This window comes from Mizuhopecten yessoensis, unplaced genomic scaffold (genome assembly GCF_002113885.1).
Source record: "Mizuhopecten yessoensis strain PY_sf001 unplaced genomic scaffold, ASM211388v2 scaffold11045, whole genome shotgun sequence".
Lineage (NCBI taxonomy): Eukaryota > Metazoa > Mollusca > Bivalvia > Pectinida > Pectinidae > Mizuhopecten > Mizuhopecten yessoensis.
In genome coordinates, this window is record NW_018408851.1 from 68166 (window position 1) to 87505 (window position 19340).

Genomic DNA, 19340 nt, shown 5'->3' on the forward strand with positions numbered 1-19340 from the left:
TTATAAGTATACCCCACTAGTCTACTTTCAGCCAGAAACAAGCCGATTATATAGGACACTACATCTTTGATGCAGAGCCCTATTTATGTGTTGGACCCCCAGCCTTATTGCTTGATATCTAGTGTATTAATTGCATCCATCAAATTATTTGTTTTCTTAATCATGTGAATATCATCCCACTTTTGATATAAGATTTTGGGAATGTGCTGCAGTTCTGAAAAGAGTGAAAGAGCTTTTTTTAAAAAGATTTTGAAGTACTGCAGAAAGTTTTCTTTGGCAAAAAATTAACACTTCAACCCTTTTCTAATTTTTCATCATGCAACTTCCTGCATATCAGAATACATCTTGGCCAAAAGATATTAATACTTTAGAAAGGAGGACTATACACAAATAAAAAAGTAACAAAATTGGACAATGTAAAAAGGTTATCACTTACCGACTGACCCCACATCCCTCCATTATTCTGAAAAAGTGGAGGTTTAATCATTTTTCTTGGAGTCTTATAAACTTTAACTCAAATCTTGTTGGGATGAAAATGTTTGTCTTGCATAGTTCTAATATTAAGATTTTCTCCCTGAAGGAAACTGCCTTTTAAAACAATCTCGAAACAAAGATGATTTGTCTTACAAGTATTTTTGTAAAGCTTATACATGGTCATCAGATATGATCTAGCCAATATCTTCATCATACAGGGATATCATCTTGAATAGTAATTTTGATTGTAATTCATCAGTTAATTAGACTTGCATCTTTGTTTAAAACACAAAAGCTGCTATTGTTCTTTGTTGATATAGTGTGGTCTAATTATCACTATTTCCTAATTATCACAGGACTTTCACTTCTCATTTATTCCCCATTGAAACGTTTAACATTTCACTTCTTTTTCATGAAATAATCGGCTATATGAAGCTTAATATCTGTACCTCCATATCTTTCTCTGTAAGCAGTTCCATAACCATCTCTCTGGCTCTCTGAAAAAGTAGTGATGGGCAATCGGTTTAAAATCATAATCGATAATTGGTTTGTAATTGGAGGTGGTAAACCGATCAATGATTGATTGCATAATCGGTTCCTAATTTCATGAGAGCGAATACCAAAATAAAGTGAGAACACTACCGTAAGATCAATAGACAGAGTTGTTAACTATACACTCTGTTTTGTTCTTTGATAATGAATGGATTTCAAGCAATTTTTATGCAGTTTTATCAATCATATAGTAACAAGAGGCCCAAAGGACCTGTATCGCTCACCTGGATATCAAAGTAATCATGGCAAATATTCCACATAAGATCCAAAGGAATGGGCCAGATCCTATCTGTATTAGATTTTTCATGCCCAGCAATTTTATGTATGGTTATGGGGTGGGGATCTCAACTGTTTCCAAGGTGTGGCTCAGAAACTAGGTCCCTAGGGTTATGGCCAGACCCCGGGGTCAATTCTAATATCATGATTGCATTCGTCTCTTTATGCCCAACAATTGTATATATAGTTTTGGGGTGGGGATCTCAACTGTTTCAAAGTTATGACCCAGGGGTTTAGTCTTTAAGAGTGGAGCAGACTCAGGAATAAATTCTTATATCATGACTGCATTCGTTTCTTTATGACCAGCATTTGTATATACAGTTTTGGGGCAGGGATCTCAACCGTTTCAAAGTTATGAGCCAGGGACTATGTCTCCAAGGGTGGGGCCAGACCCCTGGGCAATCCTGGGAGCATATGTGCATTCTTCTCTTAATTCTCAGCATTGTATATATGGTTATAGGGTGGAGATCTCAACCATTTCCAAGGAATAAACTAATTTTGGCCCCACCCTTTAGCTGAAGAGGTCAGCTTGTACAAGTCATTATAGCAATATAGCCAATTTACCCTTTTTGGCACTACCCCTCAGCCCCCTGTGGTGACAGTCCCAACATTTGTACAATTTTGAATCCCCACCACGTAGGGATGCCTTTTAGTTGTAGAGTAGAAGTCGCGTCAAGCAATATAGCCCCTTTTGGCCCCACCCCGCAGCCCCCTTATGGGTCAGTCCCACCATTTGTACAATTTTGCATCCCCCCTACCTAGGGATGCTTCAAGTAGAATATGTTTGATATCCATCTTCCAGTTCCAGAGGAGAAGTCGCATAAGCAATATAGCCAAATTGACCCCTTTTGGCCCTGCCCCTCAGCCCCCTGGGGGGTTAACCCTACCATTTGTACAAATTGACCCCTCAGCCCCACCATTTGTAAAAAAAATTGATACCCGCCTCCCATGAATGCTTCGGATGCTTCTGGATGCTTCCATTAAAATATGGTTGATATCCATTGCACAGTTCTACAGAAGAAGTTGTTCATAGCAATATAGCAAAATCGTCCCCTTTTGGCCCCGCCCCCTGGGGGGTTATCCCTACCATTTGTACAATTTTGAATCCCCACCACCTAGGGATGCTTCCAGTCAAATTTAGTAAAAATTCTAATCAGTGGTTAAAAAAAAGAAGTCATTTGAAGAAATTGTTGACGTACGGACAACACAGTATGGCATAAGCTCACCTTGGTCCTTTGGACCAGGCAAGCTAAAAATCATAAGAATATATGACTTTCAATACATTTTCCACACTGAAAACATTTAACACTTTGATTTTAAATAAAGAACAAATTATATCAGTGGACTTTGTAATCGATTAATCAGAATCGGAAAGGGCAAACCGATCATAAGATTATAATCGATCATCAGCCCATCACTAGAAAAAAGACATTGCTTCATGTTAATTTATCTGTCAATCAAGCTTCAATATTCTGGAAAAAGAAAGTTCCATGCATTAAGTCAAAGGCTCAATGTAACCAACATTATTATTTTTCTCTCTCTATTAAATATAGCAGTATTATTCATATTAATAATTTTTCAATTTATTTTGAAGTTTGTTACTTATTTGAGCATTATTCTAGCAATCTATTTCAATGTTTTCGAATATTCCCTTACAAATTTCAGAAATTTATTTATAAATGTCGAATTATTTCCTCTAAAAAAAATGAGTGAATAAATATATCATTGACAAATTGTCACTTACGTTACACTTGTTGGGTTCCCCAGAGATCCTGAGGGGCTTTTCCATGGATGATGGGATGTTGCTGTCTTGGATCATGACCATCTTAACACAAGCTCGCTCCTGCATTTGTTTGATATTCTCACCTCCCTTGCCAATGATTAGACCTACTTTGTCTCCAGGGATCATCATCTCGACAACAGTGTTCCCCTCATTATGTCCCATAGGGTCTCCAGGGTTGGTCTGGCCTTTCATGATAATGTCCTGCATCTGTTGTTTACACGATCTGTAATATATAAAACACTTGAGTAATGAAAACATCACAATATAAAATATTATGCAAATCCTTGCAGTTTGATGATCAATTATACCAACAAAAGTAAAATTTCTTTGGTTTTATCTGTTTGCAGATTTGAATTGCTCAGTGAAATATTGTTCAACACATGGGGACTGCAATCAACACAAAATATGTTGTATTTAGGTAATTCATTCATATCTTGAAATCACTTAACAGTGGCTTCTTTATTGACTCCAAACCAATTATTTTTGATCAACAAAACTATCAATTGTATTTGCCAGTAGAATCTTTGATCTTAAAAGCTGAGTAAGGAATCTTACGCAATAGATCCAGGAGTTCCTGTAAGGGTGCAAGGCCTGTCAGGGGAACCACCACTGTCTGGAGCGATCTGGATTTTGCATCCAGTTTCTGCCTGCAACCTTGTAATCTGTTCACCACCTTTACCAATGACTGAAAGCAAAAAAAGCACAATCTCCATAATGTAATACTATAATTAATAAACAGACTGTGTAAACATCATCTGTGCCTCCCTATGAAAATAAGCAACAAAGTTAAGACTGCTGATAAAGTTTCGAACTTTTTCATTTATCTGAAGTGCATGTAGATTCTTACTTTTCTCCCTTTGGTCGATCATATATCTTAAAAAGAACATTTCCAATGTTTTATCGAAGTCTTCTACAGAAGGTTTCTCCTTGTTTAACTTTCGGTGTCTTTGTAATGTTTCTGGAATATTTTCTTTAATCTAAGAAGAACAGTGTCTTTCTGGAATATTTTCTTAAATCTTATAAGAACCTTAAGTGCGCGAAATCAACAGTAACCTCATATCTATTACTCTCAGGCTGCTACATTGATTTCTATGTAAAGGGACACCACTGTTGAATTAATTATTGAAATATAAATTAATTTACTTGATTTTTCAAATGTGTATAAAAGTTATATGAAAATTGTTTGTTATTGTCTCTAGTTTATGTTAACGTTTTCAATTCTAAAGTTGCTTCAGTATTTACCTGTACAGATGGTTCAGGTAACAATGGTAAAAAAAGGTGAAACTTTTAATTAATCGGATTTAAGCACGAGAAAGATCATTTTAAAATTATTTTTGTCAGCAAATGTGTTTGGCAAAATGATAACCGATATTATAAACTTCATTTTTGACATTAGACGCTGTACTTTACACGGAAACTCTCTGGTAAAAAGGTCAGGAATTTCATCAAGAATTGTATGTGATTTGCTACAGGTTTCAGGTCATCATTAAATATATTTACTGTCACAGTCGGCTCAAAACGAATCAATGTCAATGTTCGATTCGGCCTCACCTACAGACAACATGTGCGCCTCGGTCCGCCGATATTTTCCTGTTTGCATAGGGCACAAAGCCGTTAATTGGAAAGCTACATATTATGTTACACCGAAGTATTTCGACATCAACCATGTGAAACCCTTCAAAACCTTTATCACCATCGTAGATGATGGAAAATTAATGTTTACCATCATATTCATCGCTTCAATCTGCACGTCCGCCATTTTTATGACGGTTTTCCCCTCGATTTGAAATTCTCTCGCACACCTTTGGTCATTAATTACCAGGGTACACTGCCGGGAATATCGAAAGTAATGACAAAACAACCAATCAGAAGCCTAGTACTATACACATTCGGGTTTGGTATAGCAACAACCCGACTTCACGCTTGTTACCGGTCAAAACCTACAGACCGAGGAACAGCATATGCTGTGCTTAGCACCGACGACCCGACTTTTCAAAACGGCAGATGCTGTGCGTAGCAGCCTAAATGTTAACATTGTTGGGATAAAACGAAATATGGACATGCTGACTTGTTCTACTTGCAGTGTTGGCAAACACACTTTACCTCTATATCAAAGTGTGTCCGAAGATTAATTATAGATCAAATAATTTGATAGCAATAAAAAGCTTACACTACAGGCCAAATAGCACTGATGTAGAAGATATCTTTTGGAAGATTTGAACACCTTTGCTTCGGCCCGTGAGTTTCTCAAGGTCTTTCTCAAGGTCATTCACCCTAACAAAGTCTTATATATTTAGACAAGTTTTTTGAAGAAAAAGATATGTTCCCCATGACCTTGAAAGTTGGTCAAGATAATATATTTGAACAAATTTGATACTCTTTCCTCCCAGCAAGCTACAAACTAATATTTTTACCTAGGCCTGATGTATCTCTACTCTTTAGGAGTTATTTGAAGTTTTTAATATCTTTGATAGCTGTGACCTTTTAAATGGATGAAGGCAATTTGTTAAAATTTTGTAGCCTCCGTCTCCATCATTCCAAAAAGATCAAATATTGGGGGGAAAGGTGAGACTGGACAAATGCTACACTATTGTTTAAGCTCATACAGTTTGTACCAGGCAACTAAATACAGAAAATGAATAGTGAGCTACTCAATTGTTCTGCTGATACTCACTGAGTCCGACCATTCTGTCTGGCACTGCAAAGTCCTCCGTGATTACCATAGCTGAACCGTTGTGTGGTATACTTGGGTTAGATATACCTGATGGTAAACCAGCCTGTGGGGGAGGTGCGGATGCAGGCCCGATTCCTAGTTGTTGATTAATTCTGGCGGCAGCTTCTTGTGCAGCTAATGCTGCAGGGCTTTATTTAAGAAAAAGTAATTGAATTATTGACAGGATCTACTGTAATTCAGAATCGAGGCGTTAAAAGTAAAACCACAATGATTACCCACAAGAAACAGTTTACAAGTCAATTAAGTATTTCAATACTATTAATAACTGTCTTTAACGTTTACTTTTTTATATATATATGAAATGGCCAACAAATATGAAAATAAAGTTGCAAGATTTGTAATGGAAACATTCCAGGATATATATTTGTGTACCCCTATTTCATACATCTAACTGTGAACCATCTTCTGCAGAAGTCAACTTACTTTTGTTGACCGGCTAGGGCTTTCAACTGAGCACCGATAGCTGAAAAGCAAGAGAAAATCTACCATAAACCGAATTTCGCGACAAAACCCAACCGCTCCCATAACAGATATTATACATAAACCCTCCCTTCACAACATGCAAAGACACACACAAGCTGTCTATTTAAGCACAGAAAGCAGATTCCCCCCCCCCCCCCCCCCATTTCCAAAATAAAAATACTAATTTGTAAAGGTTTCTCAAATAAGGTGTTCTATTTCTCTTGACAATGCCATTGGTTTAAACTTCCATTTAAAAATTGATCATATCTTTTTACAAATATGCTGCATGTTGTTATCATTTGCAACATGTCTTACATAAGTTGTCCATTTATTGTCTTGGTTATAGAACAAGGTATTGGAATACCAATGTGCAGGACAATACAGATGTTTGTGTCGGCATTAGTGCTTAAGGCAACATGGATTTGTACATGTAATGTATAACAAATAGATGATCACAATTCCTTAAAATCAGTGTTATTTTAGTACATTTTACTAGGTAAAAGCAGCGTTTTAGACAAACAGACAGGAACTTCATCTACAGAGGAAAAACATGCACAGAAAGTTCACAGAAAGATTCTGGATAGAACATTTATAGCTAGCTTTGTTATGCTTAACATATCAAACCCTCAACCACACCTTCATATTATGTTTTAGTTATTCATCTAAAGCCTCAGATTATTTAATCACAAGTTATCAATAATTTATTTACCTTCTAGAAGGAATAAAAATACCTGTCACAGACATAATATAAAACATCTATTGGTGTTTAAATTTGACGAGTATTATTATTATTATACTACCCCTTGACTGCATTTTCTATAAATAACGCATATACATGTTTTAAAATTTAATTTTCTTTGAATTCTGGTTATATATAAAGTAAACAATCCACAACTTAAGATTAACCCTTAGGCTGCTACGCACGGCATTTGCTTTCTGAAAAGTCGGGTCGTCAGTGCTACGCACGGCATCTGCCGTTTCTCGGGTATGTAGGTTTTGATCAGTAAACATCGGTCTGTAGGTTTTGATCAGTAAACAGGAAGTGTTAAGCCAGGTTGTTGCTATACCAAACCCGAACGCATATACAATCGAACCTCGTTATCTCAAAGTCGACGGGATCGTTGAAACTTCGAGTTATCCGAGTATTCGAGTTAAGAGAGTTCCTATGTTTGGCATAAAGATTGGTAAAGTGTTTGGTCCAATATGAAGCTATATATGTCATTGATTTCGCTAACAATCAACGTATTTAAACTGTCGATAAATGACAAACAGATAACTTTATAAAATAAAAAATAACAACTTATTCATAATCATATTCATTAATTAATTAATGTTACAATAATCACACATGCTGTCTCCGACCTCCTGCTATGCCGATAGAAAATTTCAATGCGGAAATGAAAGTGCGCAAGTCGTTACACAAATCACTGTATTGGAGCGAACACGTTTGATTTCTTAGTTGATTTCGACATTCCGAAATGGGTACGAGTTAATCAGGAAACATATCCACATTTATAGACCCAAATGACACATGACATCTCCTCAACACGACGTACTTAACAATAACTCGTATTGTTCCTATAATCTCTCAATTAATGATCAGTGCCATACAAGCTCTTGTAAAAACATAAACCGACGAACCAGTCCTAGGTTGTGATTTTTACTGTGGAGCTTATTTACGCATGACCGCACACTGTGACCCATTTTCTGGTTAGAATGTGTCGTAAATAAAGTGCCATTCAAATTGTTTACGGGCTCACAGTGAGTACTAATTGTTGTTAATCAACATTGATGAAGTTTGTTTCTTTATTTGTACAAAGTGTTTTTACAGTCAAACACATTTTAATGCCATAAGTTTAATCGAAGTAATTATGACCGAGCGTAAGCTGCTCAATTAGAACGATGTTTACCGTAGCACTGCGTCTAATATGTATCAAATAATTAAAGAATATATGATAGACTTGTGAATCTTAAGAAACCTCGAGGTAGGAGATTTTTTTATGTAGGATTTACGTTGTTGGGACCAATGTTTCACTTCGGGATATCCGAGTTTTTTCGAGTTTTCAGAGTTTTTATTACTAAGATTAAGAAGAGTTTTGGCCGGGACCGATGAAATAGTACAAGTTAAACGGGGTCTTCGAGTTATACGAGAACGAGGTTCGACTGTAGTAGAAGGCTTCTGATTGATTTTTTTGTCATTACTTTCAATATTCCCAGCAGTGTACCCTAGTAAAAACCAGAGGTGTGAGAGAGAATTTCAAATCGGGGAAAAAAAGTCATAAAAATGGCGGACGTGTTGTTTGAAGCGATGAATATGATGGTAAACTTTATTCTCCAGCGTCACCTTCGATGATAATAAAGGTTTTGAAGGGTTTGACATGGTTGATGTGGAAATACTTCAGTGTAACTTTCCAATGAACAGTTTTATGCCCTATGCAAACAGGAAAATATAGGCGGACCGAGGCGCACATGTCTGCAGGTGAGGCCGAATCGAACATGACATTGATATGTTTTGAGCCGATTGATTTCTTCAAACCATTAACGATGATTTAATCGTTAACTTAACCGAAGTCAAGATATATCTATATGCCGACTGTGTTAGCAAATATATTTAATGACGACCTGAAACCTGTAGCAAATCACATACAATTCTTGATGAAATACCCGACCTTTTTACCAGAGATTCTCTGTTTTCATGTACACCGTCTTATGTCAAAAATGAAGTTTACAATTTGTTATCATTTGCCAAACACATTTGCCGACAAAAATAATTTGAAAATGATCTTTCTCGTGCTTAAATCAGATTAATTAAAAGTTTCACCTTTTCTTACCTTTATTACCACCTGTACATGTACAGGTAAATACTGAAGCAACTTTAGAATTGAAAACATTAATATAAACTAGAGACAATAACGAACAATTTTCATTAACTTTTAAACACATATAACAAATATTTTTCAAGTTATGCACATTTGAAAAATCAAGTAAATTAATTTATATTTCAATGATTAATTCAGCAGTGGTGTCCTTTTACATAGAAATCAATGTAGCAGCCTAAGGGTTAACACAAATTATTTCACACAGCAGGATAAATTAAAACAGAAAACCCACACCATTTCCTTGCACCATCATAATCAAGATGGGAAAAATATCATCGAAGCAAATCGCTTCAAACGCTTTTCTTCTTCAGATTGATTTTTTTTTGTACAGTGTAGATTACGGTATACTTGCGGTCAGTTCGAACACACTTCTTTAACAATAAAAATAATAATTTTCTGTCTAGTGACTAATGGTTCAAACCCTGCTTACACATGTTTCAGGTTGTTCAAACACAATTTGAGTACTGAAATTACGTAATTATTGATCGAGGTGGACTATCGGCGATACAATAATAGCCTCACGAAACTCGCTTAAACTGCGTCGACAGCGTTAACTACTGAATAACGGGTAGTATTCATGTGCGACCATTGTTGTCATCCATGTCGGACAATTTGTACCTAAATAAGCCACATGTCATTGGTATTTGAGTTTCTTTCTTGTAAACACGACAGTCAAACATCTTTAGGTTTGACCGTGTATAATATCCTATAACAGTACACAGAGAGCGGAATGTTACCGTCACATCACTGACAGACGTGTGTATTGTCTCATGTGATTACAATTTGATTACATAATTGCAACCTGGCCACCAATCACCGTTTTATAACTCAATTGATATATTACCGATACATGTGCCGAAACATAAACATCTGACCAGGTGGTCGATCGAACTATTAATCCGTAATTTCAATCCACTCTCTGCATTCTGATCAGTACTGTCAATACTCCAGTAAAAATCTATTGCTTTGCGGCCTTCATATTTGTCTCTGCTTTGCAATTGAACTTAATAATTCCTTATTAATAAGTATATAAAAAATATCATTATTCATCTCAAGATTTGCAAATATATATCGCAATAAGGCCATCGTTGTTTCGAATCAACGACTTGACTGTTTGCAGTGATTTTTGCCTATGTCGACTTGGATAGTTCGAACTATTCTTTATCGTAGCGGCTATAATTTCGTGTAATTCAAACAGGATGGACAATAATTATTTAATTTTGTTCGAACTGACCAGAGGTTTACCGTAGACAACTTATTTTACACATCAAGGTAACAACGAGTTTTGGTAAGTGAGGTTCAACACTGGACTCTAATCAGACTGCATTTTACAGAGGTTAAGATGACAACTACTGGCAGGTTAATATATAAATAACTGTGTGTTAGTTATTAACATAAATTTCATTCAAACTAATTTTAAAATGGTAAAGTGTTCCAATAAAATCATGCACAATTCTTATCAAGCATCAGGCATCAGAATGAACATATTCACAACATCATCAATCAATCAATTCAAAATGTTTCAACGTCAAAAAATGTAATTATGCAATTCAAATTTCATTGTCATCAAAAGTTAATGATACAACATCAAAAACAACAGATTCAATTATATAATGAATTTCAAATCATCAATATGAAAAAAATCATCAGAATACATGTGAAAATTATGAAATTGCATTGCTCTTTAATCACTGCTAGAGAAGGAAAATGCATCAACAGAATAGAAAACATGTTTAAAGCATGAAAAATTGCATTGATGAGAATTGAACTCCTGAAAATGTTCACATTAGAAAACGTTCACCCATAACCTGTGTGTATCCATTGTCTTTCTTCAATTATTCAAATAGATATTATGGAAAAAACACTTGTTACTTGTTTAGATCAGCAATAAAAAAAGGACCAAGTTTAAATGAGCATGCTAGAAAAATCTATACAAATAATAATAAAAAAACTTTAAACTGCTTCTAACGATATGAAAGACAATCAAAATGAAACAGAAACATAATTGCCTCAAAGTATCAAAAGCTGTACAGCTAAATCTAGTCAAGTAAAAAAAAGGATGGTTCAATGTTTCAGAATAAAACTTGAAAAGAATGAAATAATTATATGACTGGAGAATATTTTTTACTGTTGATTAAAATCTATTTCAATCGAAAATCCTCTAAAGAATAATACTTCATGGTCAACTTTCTGATCATTTTTATTGTTTTGTTTGTGGAAATAGTTTGATGACAATGAATATGAAGAAAGACTATGAATTCAAAGCAAAACAAACATGAAATGTAATAATTACACATCACATGTATAATAGTACACATTTAGCCTAGGCATTGAACTTGAACAAAACGTTAATTGAAAGTCTGGCCAATCAAGAGGGTGCTCTGAAGTGTATGTGGGTTTTGTATTGTACAAGGTTTTATGAACACATACGGTCGTTAATAGCAGCTACACTCTTCTTTTGATCTGGTTCACCTGTGAAAAGAAACAAAGCACATGTTGTATGTATCCCCCTCATGGAAGGAAGGAAGGGTGAAGCCTTTACGTAGACGAGTTGGTACAGTTTGGCTGTTATGACCAGAAAGGTGACCACTGTGTTTTAAGCACTTAGAGGTACACTGTCCTTACGTCCGTACATGGATAGGGGCATCTGTGATGCCAGATTTGTGTACCGATGAGCAGCACAAAGTCCTGTTACACCAGCTTTGCAAACATTTTTTTCCCCTTCGTCTTCTTTTATGGTTATTGGAACAGGTTTTACTACTTTTTGTCAAATATCTATTAATTATCTTTGGTGTAACAATATTTGTACTGCATTATATCGGAACAATTTGCAACAGTATACCTCTAGTTAAAAAATATCCAAACTGTATCAAAGCTAAGGAGTGGGATTTCTCTGATTGATCATGTCTTAAGTTTATTATCTGTAATTTTTGGAGACTTTCGTATGTCCCTTGAAATTTACAACTTTTTTCTTTTAAACATTTTGTTGCTTTTTTCTTTTGTACTTTTTCCTTTTGTACTTTTTCTTTATTGTTTTTTTTCAGACAATGTACCTTTAGGTGACAAAATTGTCGCTGCAAATATAAGTCCAAAACCATATCATGAGGCAACTTAAAAAAGCACACACAAGCATGATACAACAATCTTAAAAGGATATTGGGGACAAGAGTATATATCATAGTCATTTTCTCATTATATGTAATACCATACCAAAAGCTTGTCCGTCTGAATCAAATGGCCTTTTCAATGTAGGGGGCGCTGAAGCATCCCCACCTCCTGCTGCGGGTTGGTTAATTTTAGCAGCTATCTAGAAAGAAAGGGATGAAATACCACTTAAGTATACAAATTCTAGCAGTTTCGATAAAATTCATATTCTGAACCAAAAGTAAGGATTTCAATAGTGAGCGTTTTTCTACCAAATTTTATAGCAGCATATACGAATCATGCAAAACAATGATATTATTATTGAAATTGGGAAGATATTGAACAGTTTTCAATTTATTTAGGGGGGAAAACACAGAACTTCTTTGCTAGGAGACAATGCCAATAGTGATTATTGTAATAAATGACAATAAACACGTGCTATAAAAATTCTGCGCGCACTGAATCATTTCAATCCACTCATTCGAGAAAACACGGTTTTCAATGTAGAGATTACTTCTTTCTATCAAAACCAACATCGTGGCACGGTCATTTCAGATCATATTTTTGTAATATTGCTTATGACCGAGTTGCAGTCAGCAAACCAAAGCAATATTATCAAAACTTGATTTTTTGAGTCCTTTCAATTACTATCGATAAAGTTTCATTTCTAATTTACTTCCGTAATGCCAAACGAAACGGGGAAACCGGCGCCATGATGCGTCTTGTTAGATAGGAAAAAATACAAAGACGACTTCCTGTCCGGGTTGCTTTGTTTCTTGCTAATTAACGTCGTAGATAGCCACAGATAATCAATTTCAAACCAATGGATGCAGTAGGTTGGCGCATTCTGTTTTATTATAAGGTTAGTCGAAGAAAGAATAAATTTAGGTCAAAACAAACTGAACCTGACTATCGGACGCGGGTTATGGATTCTCTGAACATGCCGACGCAGACCACGCGGTCGAGCTCGGGCATGAAGAACAAGACCTCCGGTACACGAATAAACACTCAGAAACGATATACCATAGTCAATCCTGTTTTTCGACATGGACGCTGGTAATGGACGTATCATTTTACCTGTCTTGCACGAGCAACGGCGTCAGCAAAAGCGGTTTGAGCGTCCACAGTTCCTTGACCTGCTGATTCCATCTCCCGCAAACGACAAAGATGGCGGCCGAGAAAGGTAAATTGACTCGATGCAGTATAGTAAATTGAGACTTATGATTGGTGCAAAATGATGACGCACTTGGGTAACACGTCTAAGGGGCTCCTTATGGGGATCGTTCAGGTAGGAAACGGTTTAAGTATCGGATTTTCGTTATTTTTATTCAGTATCTTAGTATTTATACAGCACTAGTTTTTACTTACTTAATTTTTTATAATATATTTTAATACTATAACTATTCAGTTAATTGTCAATGGATCTAAGAAGATGATAAATCTATCCTATAAAATTGTCGTAGCAGGCCTAATTAACCTGACACCAGAGACGTATATATAGATATACATACGTTTCTGCTGACACATATGTTAAATTCGTAACATTATATATATGCGTTTGTGTCTGCTTAGAATATTGAAACAAACGAGTACAAAGAGGCATTAATAGGAATTTAAATCAGAACTGATTTTTTTTATTTTCAAAATCAAGATCTTTCGAAATTCAAACCAGCTACGCGAAAACCAATGAACGTTTAAAACCAGAAATTAATTTCAGCACCTTTTCCGCTTTTCACTTAATAATTGTTTTATTTTTTGGTATAATAAGCCATTAGTTTATGGCAAGCCAAGTTGTCATTTATTCATGGAGCAATGTTGATCCAGTACTTAACCAAATTATATAAGATATCTCATACATTATATAAGATATCTCATATATTACATAAGATATCTCATATATTATATAAGATATCTTATAAAGTATATAAGATATCTCATAAAGTATATAAGATATCTTATATAATTTGGTTAAGTACTGGATCAACATTGCTCCATGCATAAATGACAACTTGGCTTGCCATATTAGTTCTTAATATTTGGCGTGTAGATTGTTAATATGAAAGTTTACTTAATTGGTAAAGATTGGTGACAATAATTAACGTACGCACTCTCTGTCAAAGTCACTTCCATCTTCATCTTCATCTGCTAGATCTCCCTCCAAGACTAGCAAATGTTTATTGTTAATTTAGAATTTGTAATGTAAAATTTCCTATTGAATGTGGTAGATTGAATAACATTCCAAGAGAAGATAGAAAATGTATTTTTTGTGACCTAAATGAAATTGGAGACGAATATCATTATTTATTTAATTGTAATAACCACAAGATAGTGCAAAACAGAAGAAAATTTATGTCGAGATACTATTTTGAAAGTCCTACTACTTTAAAGTTTAATACATTATTTAACTATGTCAGTAATGAAGAACTAATTTCACTTATAAAATTCCTTAAGCACATAATTGAGCGAATTAACACTGGCCATTAACACCATGATTTATATGTAAACTGTACTATATATATGTATATAATTCTCTACACTGTAACCAGTTTGCGAGAATTAAAAAAACTTGTCAACTTGTTAGACTTCCTCCGTCGATACCGACGATTACGGAAGTAGGGAATGTATTGAAGTACTATGCATGTTGTATTATAATCTATGTATATATCCTTACATATATTCCCTCCGTCTATATTCAAAGAAAGTGTTTATTTTGTGGAAAATACACCATAGGAGTTTATTATGTGTCATTTTATATAGCAGATTATATTATGATACAAAAAAACTTTAAATGCAGATAATTTAACTGTTATTTTTCCGACATTGATACACTTTCAGTATTCTCCAAATGTTTTACCGGTTTAGTATAAATTTATGAAAATTCTGCAGAAATATTAAAGATATGATAATGTCAATTTTATAAGAAATGTGAAATGTAGACTCCAGTTGTTACTCTATGTGGGTGAAAAAATATCGATAACACGTACGTACGTCAAGACGTCTTTTAAGATTTACGAAAATAACCTATATGGTATGTTATGTATAGTTGGGGAATATTACCATCATTTAAAATCCTCTATAAAAAAATGACATGTAACCATTGCGCAGGTGTCCACCGAGTCTTCCACAAGGACAAAGAGTAAGATTTAACTGTACATCGTGTTATTATAGATTTCTATTGGAGATATAGCATTGATAAGATAACTAAAACTGAAATAGTGACCGGGAATTCTTTGGTAAAGCTAGAGAAACTGGTGGGTTTTTTTTTTGTAATTATACTTGTGCACGTGATACTGGCGTCCTTCTATATATACAGGAAGGAGACATTGATCTATTTTATTTTATTTTTTATAATTCGACCCTTCTCTGTTAAAGTGTCATATATCATGCTTATCCCATGGGTGTCCATTGAAAAACGTATATGCAATTTCCATTGATGCCGGTTATATTGTGCTAGGCGCGCATTTAGCCGTGGCCATATGCAGTAGAAATTGACAAGGTAGCAAATGTATTTCTCACTGTTGTTTATTTAGCAGCGGATGTAGCATAACAAAACAAAATACTATATATACAACTTACTTGATACATATAAACTTTTAAAAAAAAATGACAAGAAATGACTGCCAGTAATTGACAATATACATAAGAATGCAATCGATGGATTTTGTTTAATGTTTTATTAACTAGAGTGCAAGGAGAATAAGACTATAGGTGTTCCGGAAGGGTAAGCGCCTTCTGTTCATCGATGACACCGCCATGTAAATGTAAGCCGAATCCAGGTAATGCCACGCTATCACGTCGAGAACTCGGGTACTGACGATATAACCACACGGTAGGGAAATACCGAATTTCTCAGCGAGATCCTGATGGCGATGTCCATATAGTCTTCATCAACACGAATCTTTGAAAATTATGTGTTGTAAGTCAGCAATCAATATATATAAATAAATATACAACATTTGATATTTCGCCCTTTATAGCTAACATAAGCCACTCTAAAGCATATAACAGTACATAGATATACAGTTTTATACAGTCAATACGATTAGCATATATATATTAATCAATACAATATTGATGAATTCGCAGGAGCTGCCTTATCAGTCGCTAACTACTAGTCATATGCCACCTGGCTAATATCTCCCTTTGTATGTGTGTGACTAGGAGATGTATTGTGTTCTGTTTGTAGTGGGACCGTGCTTCCTCACTTGAATGCTACAGCACAGATACCGCAACACCCACCCCAGACCAGACCATTGTATACTCCACCTGGGTTGTTCGAGTTGTGTGGGCAGGAGAAAAACACTTTCTCTGAATATTCCATGCGTACGGCGACTTCGGGGATCGAACTCCGGCCGCCTGCTTGGAAGGCCGAAGTGTTAACCACTCGACCAATTAGCCCATATATCACGGAAGTCGATATCCAGAGTGAGCTTTTGATTCTAAATTAACTGCGACATGAAAACACCGTTTGTAGCGGAACGGGGAAGTTGCTATTAAGAAAGGGAAAGTTCACGATAGAAAAAGTTGAAATATTATAAGACTCTTTCATGCATAGGGTTGTAGGTTAGGGAAATAGCATATATTATAAAATTCAAGATTTATTCAAATGTAAGGCCGTGGTCCCATCAGTACGTGATACAAAATACAATGTATAGGGAATGTTTAGAGATGATGCATATTGTAAATACAAGATACTGAATTAAGGGGTTATTTTGCTAGGTCCCTGACATAAATAGCTGTTTTTAACTTCTTTGGGTACTTGAGTATTGAATACCCTTAAAGACAATATTATTTATATAAATCGCATTCTGATATTATGAAATTTATTATAGATTCATAGAAAATGAAACTAATCTGCAATGTCAATGAGTAATATTCTTTACAATACTTTAATTCTCTACGGACATTTTTATATATCCCAGTCTCTATAGTAAGATAAAATCGAAGAAAACAGTTTCAACTAAAAACATATTTATTCCAAAAAAGAATTTCTTGAACATATCCTTCCCGGTGTAACTTGATATTTGAGTATTTGTGCCTGCATCTGTTCATTTACCTTTATTGCCTTTTAACTGCCTACTGAAACCTCTTGTTATACTAACGATTTGATAATTCCTTCCTCCTCGGCCAAGACATCTTCGATACTCCAAGGGTCACATTCAATTAGGCTCTCTGCACCCCTGGAATATGTCATTGTAAAATCTAAAGCACACGGTTAGCCATTTGGTCGGTCTCGGGTAACTGACCAATCGATTGGCTGACTTCTCTCCTTTGAGGATGTGCGGAAGCGACAACCGACTTAAAAGCCTGTCAATTTTACTGTTACTCTGACGCGGGATTCTTTTGATGTACATCAAAAGATCAATCATGTCTACTTGTATCGTCCACAAGGTGACGCACACCTAGTCTTCGATTTCGCCCTGATATATTCCAGGAGTGTAGAGAGCGTAAATGAACGTAACCTCTGGAGTATCGAGGAGGCGGCCAAGGGTCTTAAGATAAATAATATAGTTTTCATTACATATGAGATTTTATGAAACGAGTCCAAGGAGTTTCTATTTTTGCAAGCCTAGACGAGCAAAATTTAAAACTTCGAGACGAGTTTCATAAAAGCTCATGAATATGAAATGAAAACAAATTTAAGATACTTTTTAGCACATAACTCAGAAAACTTACATTTTGACAGGTTTTAAAGCCAAAATGTAGAGGGCTTAATCAAACGGAGACAGACATTTTGTTGCGCCATTCACAATGTATGTCGTCACGTCATTGTCCATATTATGACGTTACGTCATTGTCCATTTTATGACGTTACGTCATTGTCAATATTATGACTTCACAATCGATTTCTGACTGGCACAGCCAATTAAAAACGCTTCAGGGTATATATACACGGTCGAATTCACTGGATTACAGGTTGATTATGTAATAAATACACATATTGCAATCAAAACTAATACTTTGAAATCAATACTGATATGATAGAGGTTTTTATCTGTTAGAATTGTGTTTTATGTATTAAAGAATTAGAATGCCCTGAAGGCTTATTCGATTTTTTTGAAGACTTTCTTCTACACGGTTTTTACACAAGAGTGCATTTATTTGATAATAAAATAAAACCAGTTTTCTTTTATGGAGTGGAAGACAGAAAAATAGGTTCAGCTTAATGTAATATTGTAGAATTGACAACTTCTCAGCCAAATCTAAGCTTGTCCGCTTTCCAGCTCAATTTGGCATCAGTACATCGATACTTAAATATTATCGACCATAACGTCTTGGCCATACTGATGATATATTCTTTCATGCACCACCATGTTCACGGGATCTTTTTTAACGAGGGAAACAAATCTCTACAAATAATCAACAAGAGAATCAACAAAACCGTGATTCGAACTCAAAATCGATAAAACTATAGGGCAAAATATAAACAAAGGAAAATTTACAATTAAACTTGTGAAAAAGTATAATGAGAATATGACCAAGTGTCACGCAAGGGTAAGCGTCTTCTGCTTCATCGACGACACCCGCAAAATATAATTAAATCCATGTAATGTCACCTCCTGAATGCGAGAACCGATGTTCTGACACTCTAATGAGCTTAATTTAAAACGTCGATCTTCATATCACACAGAAATAGCGTATTTCCCAACGAGATACTGATGGCAACCATACAACTTGTCCATTGTCTTCATCGACCTTCATCACTGAACACCCTTTGTTGTAAACTTGTCTGTCAGCAGGCGACATTCACGAGAAAAATAATGTTATTCTGTGCAAGCTCTTTAATACAAAAACCAAACAAAGCACAAGGGAGACCTATGATATATATATAATTCCTGTCCTCGTCTAATGTATTTCTGTATCAAAAACTCAATAATCAAATTGATCAAGACGCCCGACATATTCAGTATTACATCAAAGAGTGCCAACATATTAATTTGAAAAAAAAAAACAACACTTTTTTCATATTCCAGTTTATTCTAGTACACACATCTAGTCTGTTACTGACTATTGGGTGTCGGGTAAGATACTGTCG

General features: G+C 35.2%; 1 protein-coding gene across 4 annotated transcripts in view; it reads right to left on the bottom strand.

The window, feature by feature from the left end:
• The window catches only part of LOC110464963 (far upstream element-binding protein 2-like), a 33168-nt gene extending 19677 nt beyond the window's left edge, over positions 1–13491 (bottom strand). For 2 of the 4 annotated variants that reach the window (XM_021520481.1, XM_021520479.1), the window contains exons 1-9: positions 13382–13491; positions 12371–12467; positions 11591–11632; positions 6243–6282; positions 5760–5947; positions 3641–3770; positions 3047–3308; positions 924–971; positions 437–463 (exon numbers count right to left, since the gene is read on the bottom strand). In XM_021520481.1, the coding sequence (XP_021376156.1) occupies positions 437–463; positions 924–971; positions 3047–3308; positions 3641–3770; positions 5760–5947; positions 6243–6282; positions 11591–11632; positions 12371–12467; positions 13382–13453 (906 nt within the window). In that variant the 5' untranslated portion in view covers positions 13454–13491. The remainder of the gene's footprint in view (positions 1–436; positions 464–923; positions 972–3046; positions 3309–3640; positions 3771–5759; positions 5948–6242; positions 6283–11590; positions 11633–12370; positions 12468–13381) is intronic. The other 2 variants (XM_021520480.1, XM_021520482.1) reach the window with 2 other exon arrangements.
• Positions 13492–19340: the final 5849 nt, after the last annotated feature.